The following is a 15,332-nucleotide window of genomic DNA, read 5'->3' on the forward strand; positions in this document are numbered from 1 at the left end:
TCTAAATATAAATGAGTCATTTTAATAATATAATTCTACTATTTCAAAGTTCTGCTTTAAACAAGTAATCATATTTGACCATATGACCAATGAAATTCATTTTTTGTATTGTTAAATTGGGATCATTACATAAAACTAGGAAAACATTTGAAGTAAAATTATCCAAACTACAGTAAAGTTTTGACACAAGTTTCACTAGACTACGTCCTAATGAGATACGAAAAAGTGACTGATGAAAACAAGACTGATTAGGAAACTTAATATTTTTTTCAGAGCCAAAAACTTCGAGAGTTTAAAAGAGGACATTCTTAAACCAGGAAAATGTTCTCTACAAATGTAAAAAGATTCCAGCAGCAATAGTACCAAGAAAGACGGTGACAAAATTATAACCCTATTTTAAATATTGTGAAAAAACCTCAAAAGCAAATTATCAGCAAGAAATACTTGACATCCAATATATCTTGTACTAACGAAAATATTAACTGAGGCAAAAAAAAAAAATTTAGTTTGTTTTTGTCTCCAAAGAATTGCTAACACTGTTGAATTGCTTTACGTGAATAGAATAATGCCTACCTCAGGAGAAGCCTCGTTATCTCCAAAAGCCTCCAAAAAGTCAGTGGGACTCTTCCTCAGAGTCTGGTCAGCAGGCAGCGTGTTGTCATTGTAAGAGGACACAAACTTAAAGTCACTGGTTCTAGATCCTGTTGTCAGGTACGCATCATAATTGTAAGTGCTGCGTAAAGTTCCTGTGCCGTCAACATCTGCATAATTAGGAGGCAGATAACCGCTGGGGATGGCAACTGCTCCATCAAACAACAGTCGGGGCTTTCTCCTGCGACAAAACCTCACACCCAAGATGATGATGATGAAGGTCAGGAAGAAGGTGGACACACAAACCAGAGCGATGATCAGATAGGAAGTCAGTTTGGAGTTCTTCTCATCGTAAGAAATATCCTTCAGTTCTGGCACCTCAGCCAAGTTATCCGAGATCAGTAAATACATGGCACAGGTGGCAGACAGAGAGGGCTGTCCGTTATCTTTGACTGCCACAATCAGGTTCTGTTTCATGCTGTCAGATTGGGAAATGTCCCGCTGCGTCCTGATCTCTCCACTGTGCAGACCGATGGTGAAAAGTCCTGGATCAGTGGATTTGACTATATGATAGGACAGCCAGGCATTCTGTCCGGAGTCAGCGTCCACCGCAATCACTTTGGATACCAGAGAGCCACCATGTGCAGCTTTGGGGACCAGCTCAGTCATGAAGGAGCTGCCCTCTGGGGCGGGGTACAGAATCTGAGGAGAGTTGTCGTTCACATCTGAGATGAACACACTCACGCTCACGTTGCTGCTCAGTGGAGGAGAACCGTTGTCTCTGGCCATCACCTGCACTTGAAAACTCCTCAACTGTTCATAATCAAATGACCTGACAGCGTGGATCAGCCCCGTGTCTCCGTTCACAGAGACATAGGAGGACACCGGGGCTCCGTTCACCTCAGCAGCTAGCAGAGAATAAATCACTGTACCGTTTTGTCTCCAGTCTGGGTCTCGAGCGCTCACAGAACATAAAGTGGAGCCAGCTTGGTTGTTTTCGCTCACATATGCGCTGTACGACTGTTCCTCAAACACAGGTGGGTTGTCGTTGATGTCAGCTACAGATAAGTGGACAGTTTTAGATGAGAACAGAGGTGGAGAGCCCTCATCAGTGGCGCTGATGGTAATGTTGTAATCAGACACTAGTTCACGGTCCAGCTGTCCTGTGCTCACCACAGAATAATAGTTTTTGATGGAAGGAACCAACTTAAACGGAGCGTTTGCTTGAATGGAGCAGCGGACCTGTCCGTTCTTGTCAGAGTCTCTGTCCTGCACGTTTATGATGCCCACCTCTGTACCAGGAGGGGCGTTCTCTGGGATGGAGCTGGACAGAGAATTCAGACTGATTATAGGGGCGTTGTCATTCACATCAGTGATAGAAATAATTACTTTAGCATAAGATGAAAGTCCCAAACCATCCCTCGCTTTAACACGTATTTCAAATGATGTTGTACTTTCATAATCAATTGCACCTTTCACCAGAATTTCCCCCACTTTCACATCAATACTGAAGGTTTTCATCACTTCTTCTGTAACGTGTCCGAATTCATAAGAAACATCTCCATTGACTCCCTCATCTGCGTCTGTTGCGCTCACTGTAACTACTACAGTATCTAAAGGGGAGTTTTCGGGCAGACTGGCTTCATACACGGCCTGGCTGAACACTGGGGCGTTATCATTGGCATCCAGCACGGTGATGTGGATGACGACTGTTCCTGATTTCTGAGGAGATCCACCATCTACAGCTGTGAGGAGCAGATCCATTTCCTTCTGCTTTTCACGATCAAGTTCTTTATCTAGAACAAGCTCAATGTTGTTTCCATTCGCAGCCAGAATAAAATGATCGTTCTTCTGAAGGTTGTATCGCTGCACTGAATTTTCTCCCACATCCGCATCGTGCGCCTCCTCGATCATAAAGCGCGCTCCCCTCACCGCAGACTCCTGAATTTCTAATTTTATATTTTTTTCTTTAAATAGCGGAGAATTATCATTAATATCTTGGACATGAAGGTTCACACGATGAAGCTCGAGAGGATTTTCCAGCACGAGCTCGTGTTTTAAAATGCAGGAAACCTTTTCTCCGCAAAGCCCCTCGCGGTCAATCCTGTCGGCCACAATCAGCTCTCCGTTCTTCAGGTTTATGTCACAGTAACGTTTGTCAGTCCCGTCGGTGACGATGCGCGCTCTTCTGGCGGACAGTGCGGCCGTCTGCAGCCCGAGATCTTTGGCGACATTTCCAATGACCGATCCTCGTTTCATCTCCTCTGGGAAAGAAAAGCTCACGTCTCCATAAGCGGCCCGGAACAAAAGGAGAAGCAAAGAAACCCGATGAAGGTGAACAAAAGGAAAGATCCACTTCATCGCTGATCCAGACAAAAAACAATCTGATATGTTGATAACACAAAGTAGCTTAATGAACTCCACTAGCGTTTGCAAAGGTAGCCCCTTTGTTGTAATCAGCAGCCAGAAGCTCACTGTCTGTCCTCTCTGAAGGCGAAGATACGAGATGATTTTCCCGCTGGTGTACAGCACCACCATGAGTTATAATAAATGCATTACTTCATTACTTATAGACCCCCCCAACATTTTTGTCAGTACCTGGCAGATATTTAAATATACGTTTTTCCACATGTATTTTTTCCTTGAAAAGCATAAACACATATGCATATGGCAAAATTGGTAATAAGGACGTATGTGAATTAAAAACTAATAAATTAGAATTTGGCATTTTTTTATTACTGACATTAAATGATGCTACTACAGAGCAATTAATAATAAAAAAGCCAGAAGTATCTACTGATCTCAAAATGCTGTCAGGTAAGACAACATTAAAGTCTTTTTCTTTTTATTCTTTTAGATTGAATTTTAATATCCGCAACTTTATAGCACTAACACACCAGCAAAGGTCACACCGCAAGCAGGCACAACTTTGAATCAAAAGCAAAAAGAACAAGCTAAACAGCCTGAGTAAATTGGTATTTTTCATTTCTTAGTCCACACGTGCAGTATTCCAAAACTATTTTCAATCAAAACTTATAAAATTGTTTATTCAGCATAAGGAATTTCAGTGTGATCTACAAGTTGGAGCTAATCATTGTTTTAAACTGTGGTGGTTCTACACTAACATCCTCCCCGGCGGAGTGAGCCCCACTCCCCAACCTGCACATACACAATTTGATGACATCCTCTTCTGTTTTCTATGTTCATTTGCCCATATTACACAAAAAATGCATGAATTTCCTAGACTCCATTTACAGGGGTGTCAAACTCAGACACACAGGGAGCCTAAACCCAAAACACACTATAGGTTGCAGGCCGAACAAGGTAGACATTTATAGAACACACAGCTAAACTTTTTAAAAACGTTTTAAACCTTTAAAACTGAACTTTTTTTTAACATAAATATGAATAAAAACTAGAATTCCAAACTAGAATAAATCAAATTATACCTTAATTAACGTAATATAAACATGCTGCAGAACAAAACCATCAAAGCCTAGACATATTAATAATAAGAAATAACAATTCAAATCATTCCATTTCTTTGCCCTTTTGACAGTTTTTTTAGAGCTGAAATCCTGGCATCATTTTTTGCAAAAGGTTTATTTCTGCGTGGTGTGTGATGTCCTGTGTGTGTGTTTGTGAAACGTATCAGAGGGATTTGATTTTTTTTTTAAAACATGTATTTGAGAATATCATTTTTAAGTCTTGTAAAACACTAAAAAGAAAATAATAGAACTAATAACTGGGAGTACTCATATTATTTGTCATTTTCCTAATTTGGTGCAACACCAACAGAAAGAAATCCTCCAAAAAACCTTAACACATTCCTAAACAAATGATCTATTGTTTATGTATTATCTCTAAGTATGCAGTTGTTTTACTGCATGCATTCCCTTCTGTGTTTATATCATCTAAACCACAGGCAAATGTAAATACATTTTAGATTGGAAATAAAGACCAGCAATAAAAAGGTCTACAATATTTAATAAATAATATTTTTCTCTCCATAAAAATATATTCTGATATAATATTAAACAGTATTATTACTCTGTTATCCCATCTTCAAATTCCTGTATTGTATCCACTCTGCAAGTGCTTCTGAAAAAAAAAAAGAAACTAATAAAAAAATTTCATGTGGATGTTATCAGAACTTTTGCAGGCGCACCAAGCGAGCAGAGTTAAGTAGAAATCCTCTTAAAGCAACTTATGATAAATAACTTGTAAGAAAATAATTCCAGCTTTCATTACAAAAAAGGCAGTGAACCTTTCCCTTTCTACTGAAGCGAAATTTATGAAACCATCAGATGAATCGGAAGCACTAACCCAAGACTTATTTGAGGAAATCAACAACAGTCTATGTGATATTTGTGCATTTTCCCCAACATTCAACATCAAAAGAAAGTTAAAGTAGAATAAAAAATATCTAGCAAAGAACCAAGATACATCATTTCAAAGCATGTCAAATTTGACCAAGCCTATATCTATCAATTATCAAACATTAATGATTAACAAAAACAAATAACGGAAGAAAATTAAAGACTTAAAGACAGATAAAGACTTTTGAAATGCAATGAAAAAATGTATGGTAACACCTAATAAACTCTTAGAAATATTAGATGTAGCTATGAGAAAGTATTGTAAACCGATTCAAAATAGTTCAAACTAATTTAATAACAAAAAAGACAATAGAAACAGTATTTGATTGAAGGATATATATAAATGAATGCAAGTGCTCTTCAACAAATATAATAATTATATATCAATACTAAAATAAAAAAAGGTGAAGCCATTTGTAATCATCAAATTAAAATTTTAAAATCAAAAATATATATGAAAAGAAAAATGAAAAGGTTGCACAAGATTAAGCACTGGAAAAAGGGAAGCTACAGTCCAAAATGCAAAAATGGATAAAATAAATCAAATTAAAGGCTAATTTTGTGCACAAAAACAATGACAAGATTAGATCTTACCTCTCCAGCTATATTTTCATCTCCAAAAGCATCTGCGAAGTCAGTGGGACTTTTCCTCAGAGTCTGGTCAGCAGGCAGTGTGTTGTCATTGTAAGAGGACACAAACTTAAAGTCACTGGTTCTAGATCCTGTTGTCAGGTACGCGTCATAATTGTAAGCGCTGCGTAAAGTTCCTGTGCCGTCAACATCTGCATAATTAGGAGGCAGATAACCGCTGGGGATGGCAACTGCTCCATCAAACAACAGTCGGGGCTTTCTCCTGCGACAAAACCTCACACCCAAGATGATGATGATGAAGGTCAGGAAGAAGGTGGACACACAAACCAGAGCAATGATCAGATAGGAAGTCAGTTTGGAGTTCTTCTCATCGTAAGAAATATCCTTCAGTTCTGGCACCTCAGCCAAGTTATCCGAGATCAGTAAATACATGGCACAGGTGGCAGACAGAGAGGGCTGTCCGTTATCTTTGACTGCCACAATCAGGTTCTGTTTCATGCTGTCAGATTGGGAAATGTCCCGCTGCGTCCTGATCTCTCCACTGTGCAGACCAATGGTGAAAAGTCCTGGATCAGTGGATTTGACTATATGATAGGACAGCCAGGCGTTCTGTCCAGAGTCGGCGTCCACCGCAATCACTTTGGACACCAGAGAGCCTCCATGTGCAGCTTTGGGGACCAGCTCAGTCATGAAGGAGCTGCCCTCTGGGGCGGGGTACAGAATCTGAGGAGAGTTGTCGTTCACATCTGAGATGAACACACTCACACTCACATTGCTGCTCAGTGGAGGAGAACCGTTGTCTCTGGCCATCACCTGCACTTGAAAACTCCTCAACTGTTCATAATCAAACGACCTGACAGCGTGGATCAGCCCTGTGTCTCCGTTCACAGAGACATAGGAGGACACCGGGGCTCCGTTCACCTCAGCAGCTAGCAGAGAATAAATCACTGTACCGTTTAGTCTCCAGTCAGGGTCTCGAGCGCTCACAGAACACAAAGTGGAGCCAGCTTGGTTGTTTTCACTCACATATGCGCTGTATGACTGTTCCTCAAACACAGGTGGGTTGTCGTTGATGTCAGCTACAGATAAGTGGACAGTTTTAGACGAGGACAGAGGTGGAGAGCCCTCATCAGTGGCGCTGATGGTAATGTTGTAATCAGACACTAGTTCACGGTCCAGCTGTCCTGTGCTCACCACAGAATAATAGTTTTTGATGGAAGGAACCATCTTAAAAGGAGCATTTCCTTGAATGGAGCAGCGGACCTGTCCGTTCTTGTCAGAGTCTCTGTCCTGCACATTAATGATGCCCACCTCTGTACCAGGAGGGGCGTTCTCTGGGATGGAGCTAGACAGAGATTTGACAATAATTTCTGGAGCGTTATCATTTACATCAGTGATATCAATAACCACTTTTGCTTCAGATGAAAGACCATATCCATCTTTAGCTTCAACCATAAGTTCATATTTTGAACCCTCTTCATAATCAATGTTAGCTGTCACAACAATTTCTCCAGTTTTCTCATCGAGTGAAAAAAGCTTCTTTGATTTTTCCGACAATCGGCTAAATTCATAGGTTATCTCTCCATTTATTCCGTCATCTGCATCTGATGCACTCACTCTGATAACTGGAGTGTTTAGAGGAGAGTTCTCCTGTAAATTCGCTGTATAAACGGACTCAGAAAACACAGGAGCGTTATCATTAGCATCAAGTACTGTGACGTGGATGACTACAGTCCCTGTTCTCTGAGGAGAACCACCATCTACAGCCGTCAGCAATAATTTCAGCTCTTGCTGCTCCTCTCGATCTAATTCTTTATCCAAAACCAATTCTCCGTATTTATTTCCAGCATTTGTTGTCTGAACATTTAGCACAAAATGGGCGTTTTCCTGCAGAACGTAGCTCTGAACTGCGTTCAGGCCTATATCTGCGTCGTGCGCCGCAGCAATGCGATATCGGGCTCCTTTGTCGGCTGATTCTCTAATTTCCAACTTCACATATTGTTTTTGAAACACCGGCGCGTTGTCATTAATGTCTTGAATCTGCAAGGATAACCGGTGCAGCTCCAGAGGATTTTCTAACAGCAGGTCAAATTTGAGAACGCACGTCGGCTTTTCCCCGCAGTGTTCCTCCCTGTCTATTCTCCCAGAAACGAACAAATCTCCGCTTCTCTGGTTAATTCCACAGTACTGTGTCACACTTTTCTCCATGTCCACACGAGGTTTACGAGCAGAAAGTCTATCCAGTGGGAGTCCGAGATCCTTGGCGATATTTCCTATAACAGATCCGGGCTTCAGCTCTTCCGCTACGGAATAGGTCAAGTCTCCGTGAGCGCAGTGCATTAGAACAAAGAAAACGGCTAGGCCAAACATTTGCAGACTGACTGGTTTAGGAATCATCATCGTATTAGAGAATGGAAAAAGCAAAAATCGAAGTAATAATCCCGCAGATGTCCACTGAATATTTTTGTGTGCTTCATAAAAATAATCAAGGCTGCAAATTGCGGCAAGGGTCCGTGTGCAAAGATGGTTACACATTCAGATTCTTGGGTAGTACTACAGTGACACCGTGAGTTCAAACTATATAAACTATTTTCACATAATGCTGTTTTTCAAACATTTCTTTCTTTCTTAAAAAAAGGGAAAAAATGTATAGGAGATTCTTCCAATATATGCTGTATTTAAAAATCGACCCCGTTTATTAATCATTTGAAGGAACCTCAAATGACACTTGCTTGGATTGAAAACAAGAGATAAAAAAACAAAAACTGGGGAAGTTTTTACCAACAAACTCCTAAATGATCAAAACTTTAAAATAAACAGATGATCAAATAAAAAATAAAGTAAGTAAAAGAAAAGGGGAAATGGTATAGCATATTAAAGTGTTTAATCACATTCAGACTTCTTCAAACTACTGGCCGGAAAAAAATAATTTAGAACCAAGGACAGAGCAAGTTTTGGCACACATTTTTAGCATATATGAAGCGGAATATTAGCACAGCAACTGCCACAAAAAATAATAATAATAACATTAATAAAAGACAATTGTCTGCAGTATACGTAGACAAGCACACACACACACCAGAAAATACATAAATATGTAAGCATTAATGATAATGCATACACATTTCAGTCTTTTGTATTGCCATTATACAAATTCTGACTATTGCACTTTTATGTATGAATCTTAAATTCATTACTCGGGTCAGAGTACCTGCTATTTGAAGTGGTGACGTGATTAAGTTCAAAAATTAGATATGCAGAACCTATAAAAGATTCTTTTAAGATATGTAATTGCTGGACATTGTAAGGAATTCAGTGCAAAAAATCAATCCAAGTAAATTAACTTAATTCTAATCACTTGAATAAAACCAAAACATATTGGAAAGTTACTTGCGTAGTTGAAAGTCTGAGTTATAAAATCTTTCATAGTTATTCTCTACCTCTTTTTTTAATTGTTATTAGGGGGGGGGGGTGTTTAGGTCGTTTTGAAAACAAAAACTTTAGTCCAACGTCTTTATTTGAGCAATATTGAAATTCAAAATGTGCTGTTTTGTTACTTCTAACCACTACTTCTTAATCAAAACACCTTAGGGGAAGGGTTCTTGAAGGTTTAGACCAGTATCATCAATGCTGTTTGGTTACCTTAAATATTATTTATTTTTTTATTTATTAATTTGTTTGTTTATTAATTTAAAGTTAGATCTTAAAGTTCTAATCTTTGTAATTTTAATTTCTGCATAGTGACTTCATGTCTGACTATCATAATGATGACATTTTTCTCCAACTTGCCTAATAGAGATGGAGATAACCCTCATAAATTATTTTCTCTTTTAGGTAAATACTATATGTGTCTTTTAATACAATTAAGACGTGAATATAAAGTGACAGATAAAAAAAAAACGAATCTTTAAGAAAAAGGTAAATTACGGATGTCTCCGCATATTTAAATGTTAAATAGAGAATTAAATATATTAATTACATTAAGTTAAAGTTGCTGTCAGCAAATAAAAAGGTCAAAGCTTTGAAATGTGTTTAGAAACTATTGAGTATAGGCAAAAAAAAAAAAAAAAAACGAATTAAGGCTTTGATTGTAATAGTAAAGAAGGATCATGATAAAAGAAAAACATAATCAAAAGGTTTTTGCCAATTCAAAAGACCTAAACTAAACATCCAAAACACCCTCTGGACATTACAGACTATAATTTGAGTCACTCAGATAATAAAATTTTTACTTAGATTTAAACAATGAAATTGAAAAAGATGAAAATGACATATGTTTTACCAACAAAACTCAAATAAATAACATCTATAAAAAAGGATGATGACATGAAAAAAGTGTAGAAAGACGGGAAAAGCTTTAGTATAATAAAGTGTTTAATCACTTTCAGACCTCTGCAAACCCCTGGCACGGATGTAAAGAATTCAGCACCACGGACAGAGCAGAACATGACAAATTTTCAGCACTGATTTAGGAAAGCGAATATTACCGCAGCACAAGCCACCAGTTAAAACCAATACATAACAAAATAACTGACTGACTGACTGACTGACTGACTGACTAACTGACTAACTGACTGACTAATTAAATAAATAAAGCATAATATAAAAAATACTAAACCAAATTATGAAATTATCTTTGATTGATTGTTGCATTATTAGAATAAGTCCTACCTCTGCAGATATATTGTCATCTCCAAAAGCATCTGCGAAGTCAGTGGGACTTTTCCTCAGAGTCTGGTCAGCAGGCAGCGTGTTGTCATTGTAAGAGGACACAAACTTAAAGTCACTGGTTCTAGATCCTGTTGTCAGGTACGCGTCATAATTGTAAGCGCTGCGTAAAGTTCCTGTGCCGTCAACATCTGCATAATTAGGAGGCAGATAACCACTGGGGATGGCAACTGCTCCATCAAACAACAGTCGGGGCTTTCTCCTGCGACAAAACCTCACACCCAAGATGATGATGATGAAGGTCAGGAAGAAGGTGGACACACAAACCAGAGCAATGATCAGATAGGAAGTCAGTTTGGAGTTCTTCTCATCGTAAGAAATATCCTTCAGTTCTGGCACCTCAGCCAAGTTATCCGAGATCAGTAAATACATGGCACAGGTGGCAGACAGAGAGGGCTGTCCGTTATCTTTGACTGCCACAATCAGGTTCTGTTTCATGCTGTCAGATTGGGAAATGTCCCGCTGCGTCCTGATCTCTCCACTGTGCAGACCAATGGTGAAAAGTCCTGGATCAGTGGATTTGACTATATGATAGGACAGCCAGGCATTCTGTCCGGAGTCTGCGTCCACAGCGATCACTTTGGACACCAGAGAGCCTCCATGTGCAGCTTTGGGGACCAGCTCAGTCATGAAGGAGCTGCCCTCTGGGGCGGGGTACAGAATCTGAGGAGAGTTGTCGTTCACATCTGAGATGAACACACTCACACTCACGTTGCTGCTCAGTGGAGGAGAACCGTTGTCTTTGGCCATCACCTGCACTTGAAAACTCCTCAACTGTTCATAATCAAATGACCTGACAGCGTGGATCAGCCCTGTGTCTCCGTTCACAGAGACATAGGAGGACACCGGGGCTCCGTTCACCTCAGCAGCTAGCAGAGAATAAATCACTGTACCGTTTTGTCTCCAGTCGGGGTCTCGAGCGCTCACGGAACATAAAGTGGAGCCAGCTTGGTTGTTTTCACTCACATATGCACTGTACGACTGTTCCTCAAACACAGGTGGGTTGTCGTTTATGTCAGCTACAGATAAGTGAACAGTTTTAGATGAGGACAGAGGTGGAGAGCCCTCATCAGTGGCGCTGATGGTAATGTTGTAATCAGACACTAGTTCACGGTCCAGCTGTCCTTTGCTCACCACAGAATAATAGTTTTTGATGGAAGGAACTAACTTAAAAGGAGAATTTGATTCAATGGAACAGCTGACCTGTCCGTTCTTGTCAGAGTCTCTGTCCTGCACATTAATGATGCCCACCTCTGTACCAGGAGGGGCGTTCTCTGGGATGGAGCTGGACAGAGACTTCAGACTTATTATGGGGGCGTTGTCATTCACATCAGTGATAGAAATAATTACTTTAGCATAAGATGAAAGTCCCAAACCATCCTTCGCTTTAACACGTATTTCAAATGATGTTGTACTTTCATAATCAATTGCACCTTTCACCAGAATTTCACCTGTTTTACGATTAATATTAAATATTTGTTTTACCTCTTCGGTAGCGTGGCTAAAGTCATAAGAAACATCTCCATTGACTCCCTCATCTGCGTCTGTTGCGCTCACTGTAACCACTACAGTATCTAAAGGGGAGTTTTCGGGCAGACTGGCTTCATACACGGCCTGGCTGAACACTGGGGCGTTATCATTGGCATCCAGCACGGTGATGTGGATGACGACTGTTCCTGATTTCTGAGGAGATCCACCATCTACAGCTGTGAGGAGCAGATCCATTTCCTTCTGCTTTTCACGATCAAGTTCTTTATCTAGAACAAGCTCAATGTTGTTTCCATTCGCAGCCAGAATAAAATGATCGTTCTTCTGAAGGTTGTATCGCTGCACTGAATTTTCTCCCACATCCGCATCGTGCGCCTCCTCGATCATAAAGCGCGCTCCCTTGTCCGCAGACTCCTGAATTTCTAATTTGATCGATTCTTCATTGAATAGCGGAGAGTTATCATTAATATCTTGAACATGAAGGTTCACACGATGAAGCTCGAGAGGATTTTCCAGCACGAGCTCGTGTTTTAAAATGCAGGAAACCTTTTCTCCGCAAAGCCCCTCGCGGTCAATCCTGTCGGCCACAATCAGCTCTCCGTTCTTCAGGTTTATGTCGCAGTAACGTTTGTCAGTCCCGTCGGTGTCGATGCGCGCTCTTCTGGCGGACAGTGCGGCCGTCTGCAGCCCGAGATCTTTGGCGACATTTCCAATGACCGATCCTCGTTTCATCTCCTCTGGGAAAGAAAAGCTCACGTCTCCATAAACGGCCCGGAACAAAAGAAGAAAAAATAATGTCCACGACTTACATGCAATCATTGTAAAATCATCCGTCAGTTATTAACACAATCAAAATAGGAAAAGAAAACCAACGATGAGCTCCGAGTGCGGCCTTTTGTCCCTTTAAGAACAGCTTGTATGGTCGGTGGAAAAAAAAAACGACTGTCCACAAAGGATGAAAGACTTCTACCAAAACCTGGTACATAGTGACACCTCGAGGTATATCAGACAATAACACTTTGAATCCATCCTTTCTCAGTTTTCAACCAACACCATTTTACTTTATCTCATAGCAGGGTTTGCTTCCAATTTATGAAAAAATGAAGCTGGTTCAGCATTCAGAAAGGACCTGTTAATACACTACTTAGTTTTCTGGGAATTTAGAAGGTTGAAAAAGTGCTGTGCATCACAACATGTAACTATTTTATGTAATCAAACACAAATACTCTCAATTTAGAAATAATATTTAAAATATCATAATAGCAAAACTGTCAAGGATCATACTGTGATTTTTCTAGAGGGTTTCACACACATCACCTCAAATAATTATTAGACAAGTCAGAAGACTGCAAGATGTGAAAGGTTTATTGAGAGACTTTATTGTTATTATTATTTTTTATAGCTGACAGAATGAGACAAACTAATTTCTCTTCACAAAAAATCGGAGTCAGTGAAAAGCTGATTCTCTGCCACAACCCCTGAAAGGGATATGCCGAAAGGTGAACAGCAGTAAAAACATAGTGTGCGAGTCCCAAACGAGACTGAAGGTTTTGGGTATGTAAGGTTTTTAGGGAGCAGCCGACTATCTGAAATCACGTCAATGCAAAAAAATGTAAGTCAGTATATCTTATAAGTCAGGGAGTCCATTTCTCTGAAGAAAACTACACTTACACTACTGCCTTGTTGGCCATTTTTATTGCTCGCCTTATTGCTAATAAAATAAATTAGTCTGTTATTTGTTGTTTTCAGCACAAGTATTTTTGTTTCTGTTTGTAAAGGTTAAGCCATACTTTTACTTCATGCAAAATAGTCATCCATTCATTCATCTTCTAAACCATGTTTATCCCTTTTTTGGGATCCGGGGCTGCCGGCGCCATTCCGCTCGTGGGCAAAAGCAGGAGACATCCTGGACAGGTCACCAGTCTATCACACAAATCACACACCTATGCACACTCACATTCACAGGAACAATTTAGAGTAACCAATTAACCTTATGGAGCATGTTTTTGGACTGTGGGAGCAAGCCAGAGTCCCTGGAGAAAACCTGCGCATGCATGGGGCAAACATGCAAACTCCATACAGAGGGGTCACCCAGGCGGGACCTGCTTGACATGAGCCAAGAGCAATAACCACTGTGCCACCATGCAGCTTAAAACAAAATAGCTTCAGCAATTCTGTTGTTTACCAGGAGTCAAAAAAGAGCTATAGAACCTCATGAAAGGCATCACCTGATGTCTAACCTCACAGGTGATATAAGTATCCACTACACAATCAAAATGACGCAAAATAATAATTTAAAACATATAAACAAAATCTATTTACTTATTTATGTATTTCTTATCTGTTTGTTTGGTCAAGCCTTTTCCCTAACAACTCTGTCAGTGAATTCCGCTAGCGTATTGATTATTAAAGACAACTAACAGGAATGAGTGCTAAATCTGCATCTGTTGAAAAAAAAATCGAGTGGCACAGAATGATCACAGCTGAGAAAGCATTGCAGACACATTGCCTAATGAATCGTGTACATTCACACTTCACTTAACACACTGCCAGTTAGAAGACCAAGGTAGTTTGTTTCAAAATGTAAGATGTTTCGGGTTTTTAAGCACAATAACGAAACACATTTTTTATCATGCAAAACAAACCCTAATGAAATTAATAATAAATAAGTAAATGAAAAGTTTAAAGAGAAGCTGTCTACATTTTTCTGAATCACTAAAATTACACTATTCTTTACAAACATACTGCTATACATATTATGTTATGCATAGATCTTGCGCTGATAAAAGAAAAAAAATTAAACAATATTATTAGTCTGTTATCACATCTTCAAATGCCTGTATTCACTCTGCAAGTATTTCGTAAAAAAAAAGAAAGATAAAGAAAAACTACATGTAGATGAGAAAAAAACAACTTCTGACTAACATTGTCAAAACAATAATATGCAGCAACCATTTTTTGTCCATGTATTCAGAATTTTTTTTTTTTTACCAGGAGCACCAAGTAAGCATAAGCACATAGAAGTCCTCTCAAAGCAACTTAAGATAAAGAACAAAAAAAAAAAAATCTGTTTTTCATTACAAAAATGCAGACAACCATTCCTTTTCTACTGAAGCGAAATTCATGAAACCATCAGATGAATCGGAAGCACTAACCAAAGATTTGTTTGAGGAAATCAAGAACAATCTACGTGATATTTGTGCATTTCCCCCAAGATTCAAAAACAAAAGGAGGATAAAGTAGAAAAAAAAACTATCTAGCAAAGAACCAAATGACATCATTTGAAAGCATTTCAATTTTGACCAAGCTATATTTACCAATGAGCAAATATTTATGAATAACAAAAACAAATAACAAGATAATAAAATAGATAAGATTAAATACTAGTGTTTTCAAATTCAATAAAACAAAATATATGGTAATACCCAATACACTCTTAGATATTTTAGATATAACTGAGAGACAGTATTATAAACTTATTCAAAATAGTTAAAATTATTTAATAACAAAAAAGACAGTAAAAAAGTATTTGATTGCAGAGTACTGTATCTAAAT

General features: G+C 39.0%; 2 protein-coding genes across 16 annotated transcripts in view; both read right to left on the reverse strand.

Moving 5' to 3' along the window:
- Nucleotides 1-15,332, reverse strand: part of LOC101169865 (protocadherin gamma-C5) — a 307,671-nt gene that overhangs the window by 205,840 nt on the left and 86,499 nt on the right. The window contains exon 1 of one of the 15 annotated variants that reach the window (XM_078954161.1): nt 10,233-15,125. The exons of 13 other annotated variants lie outside the window; for them this stretch is intronic. In XM_078954161.1, the coding sequence (XP_078810287.1) occupies nt 10,233-12,596 (2,364 nt within the window). In that variant the 5' untranslated portion in view covers nt 12,597-15,125. Of the gene's footprint in view, nt 1-5,564; nt 10,171-10,232; nt 15,126-15,332 lie in introns of those variants that run through there. One more of the 15 variants, XM_078954135.1, reaches the window with a different exon arrangement.
- On the reverse strand, nt 550-5,547 carry LOC144994966 (protocadherin beta-15-like). The gene has a single exon (XM_078954477.1). The coding sequence runs from the start codon at nt 3,127-3,129 to the stop codon at nt 550-552; it is 2,580 nt and encodes an 859-aa protein (XP_078810603.1). The 5' UTR covers nt 3,130-5,547.

The sequence above is a fragment of the Oryzias latipes genome, chromosome 10 (genome assembly GCF_053564925.1).
Source record: "Oryzias latipes strain Hd-rR chromosome 10, Olatipes_Hd-rR_3.1".
NCBI classification, from domain to species: Eukaryota; Metazoa; Chordata; class Actinopteri; order Beloniformes; family Adrianichthyidae; genus Oryzias; species Oryzias latipes.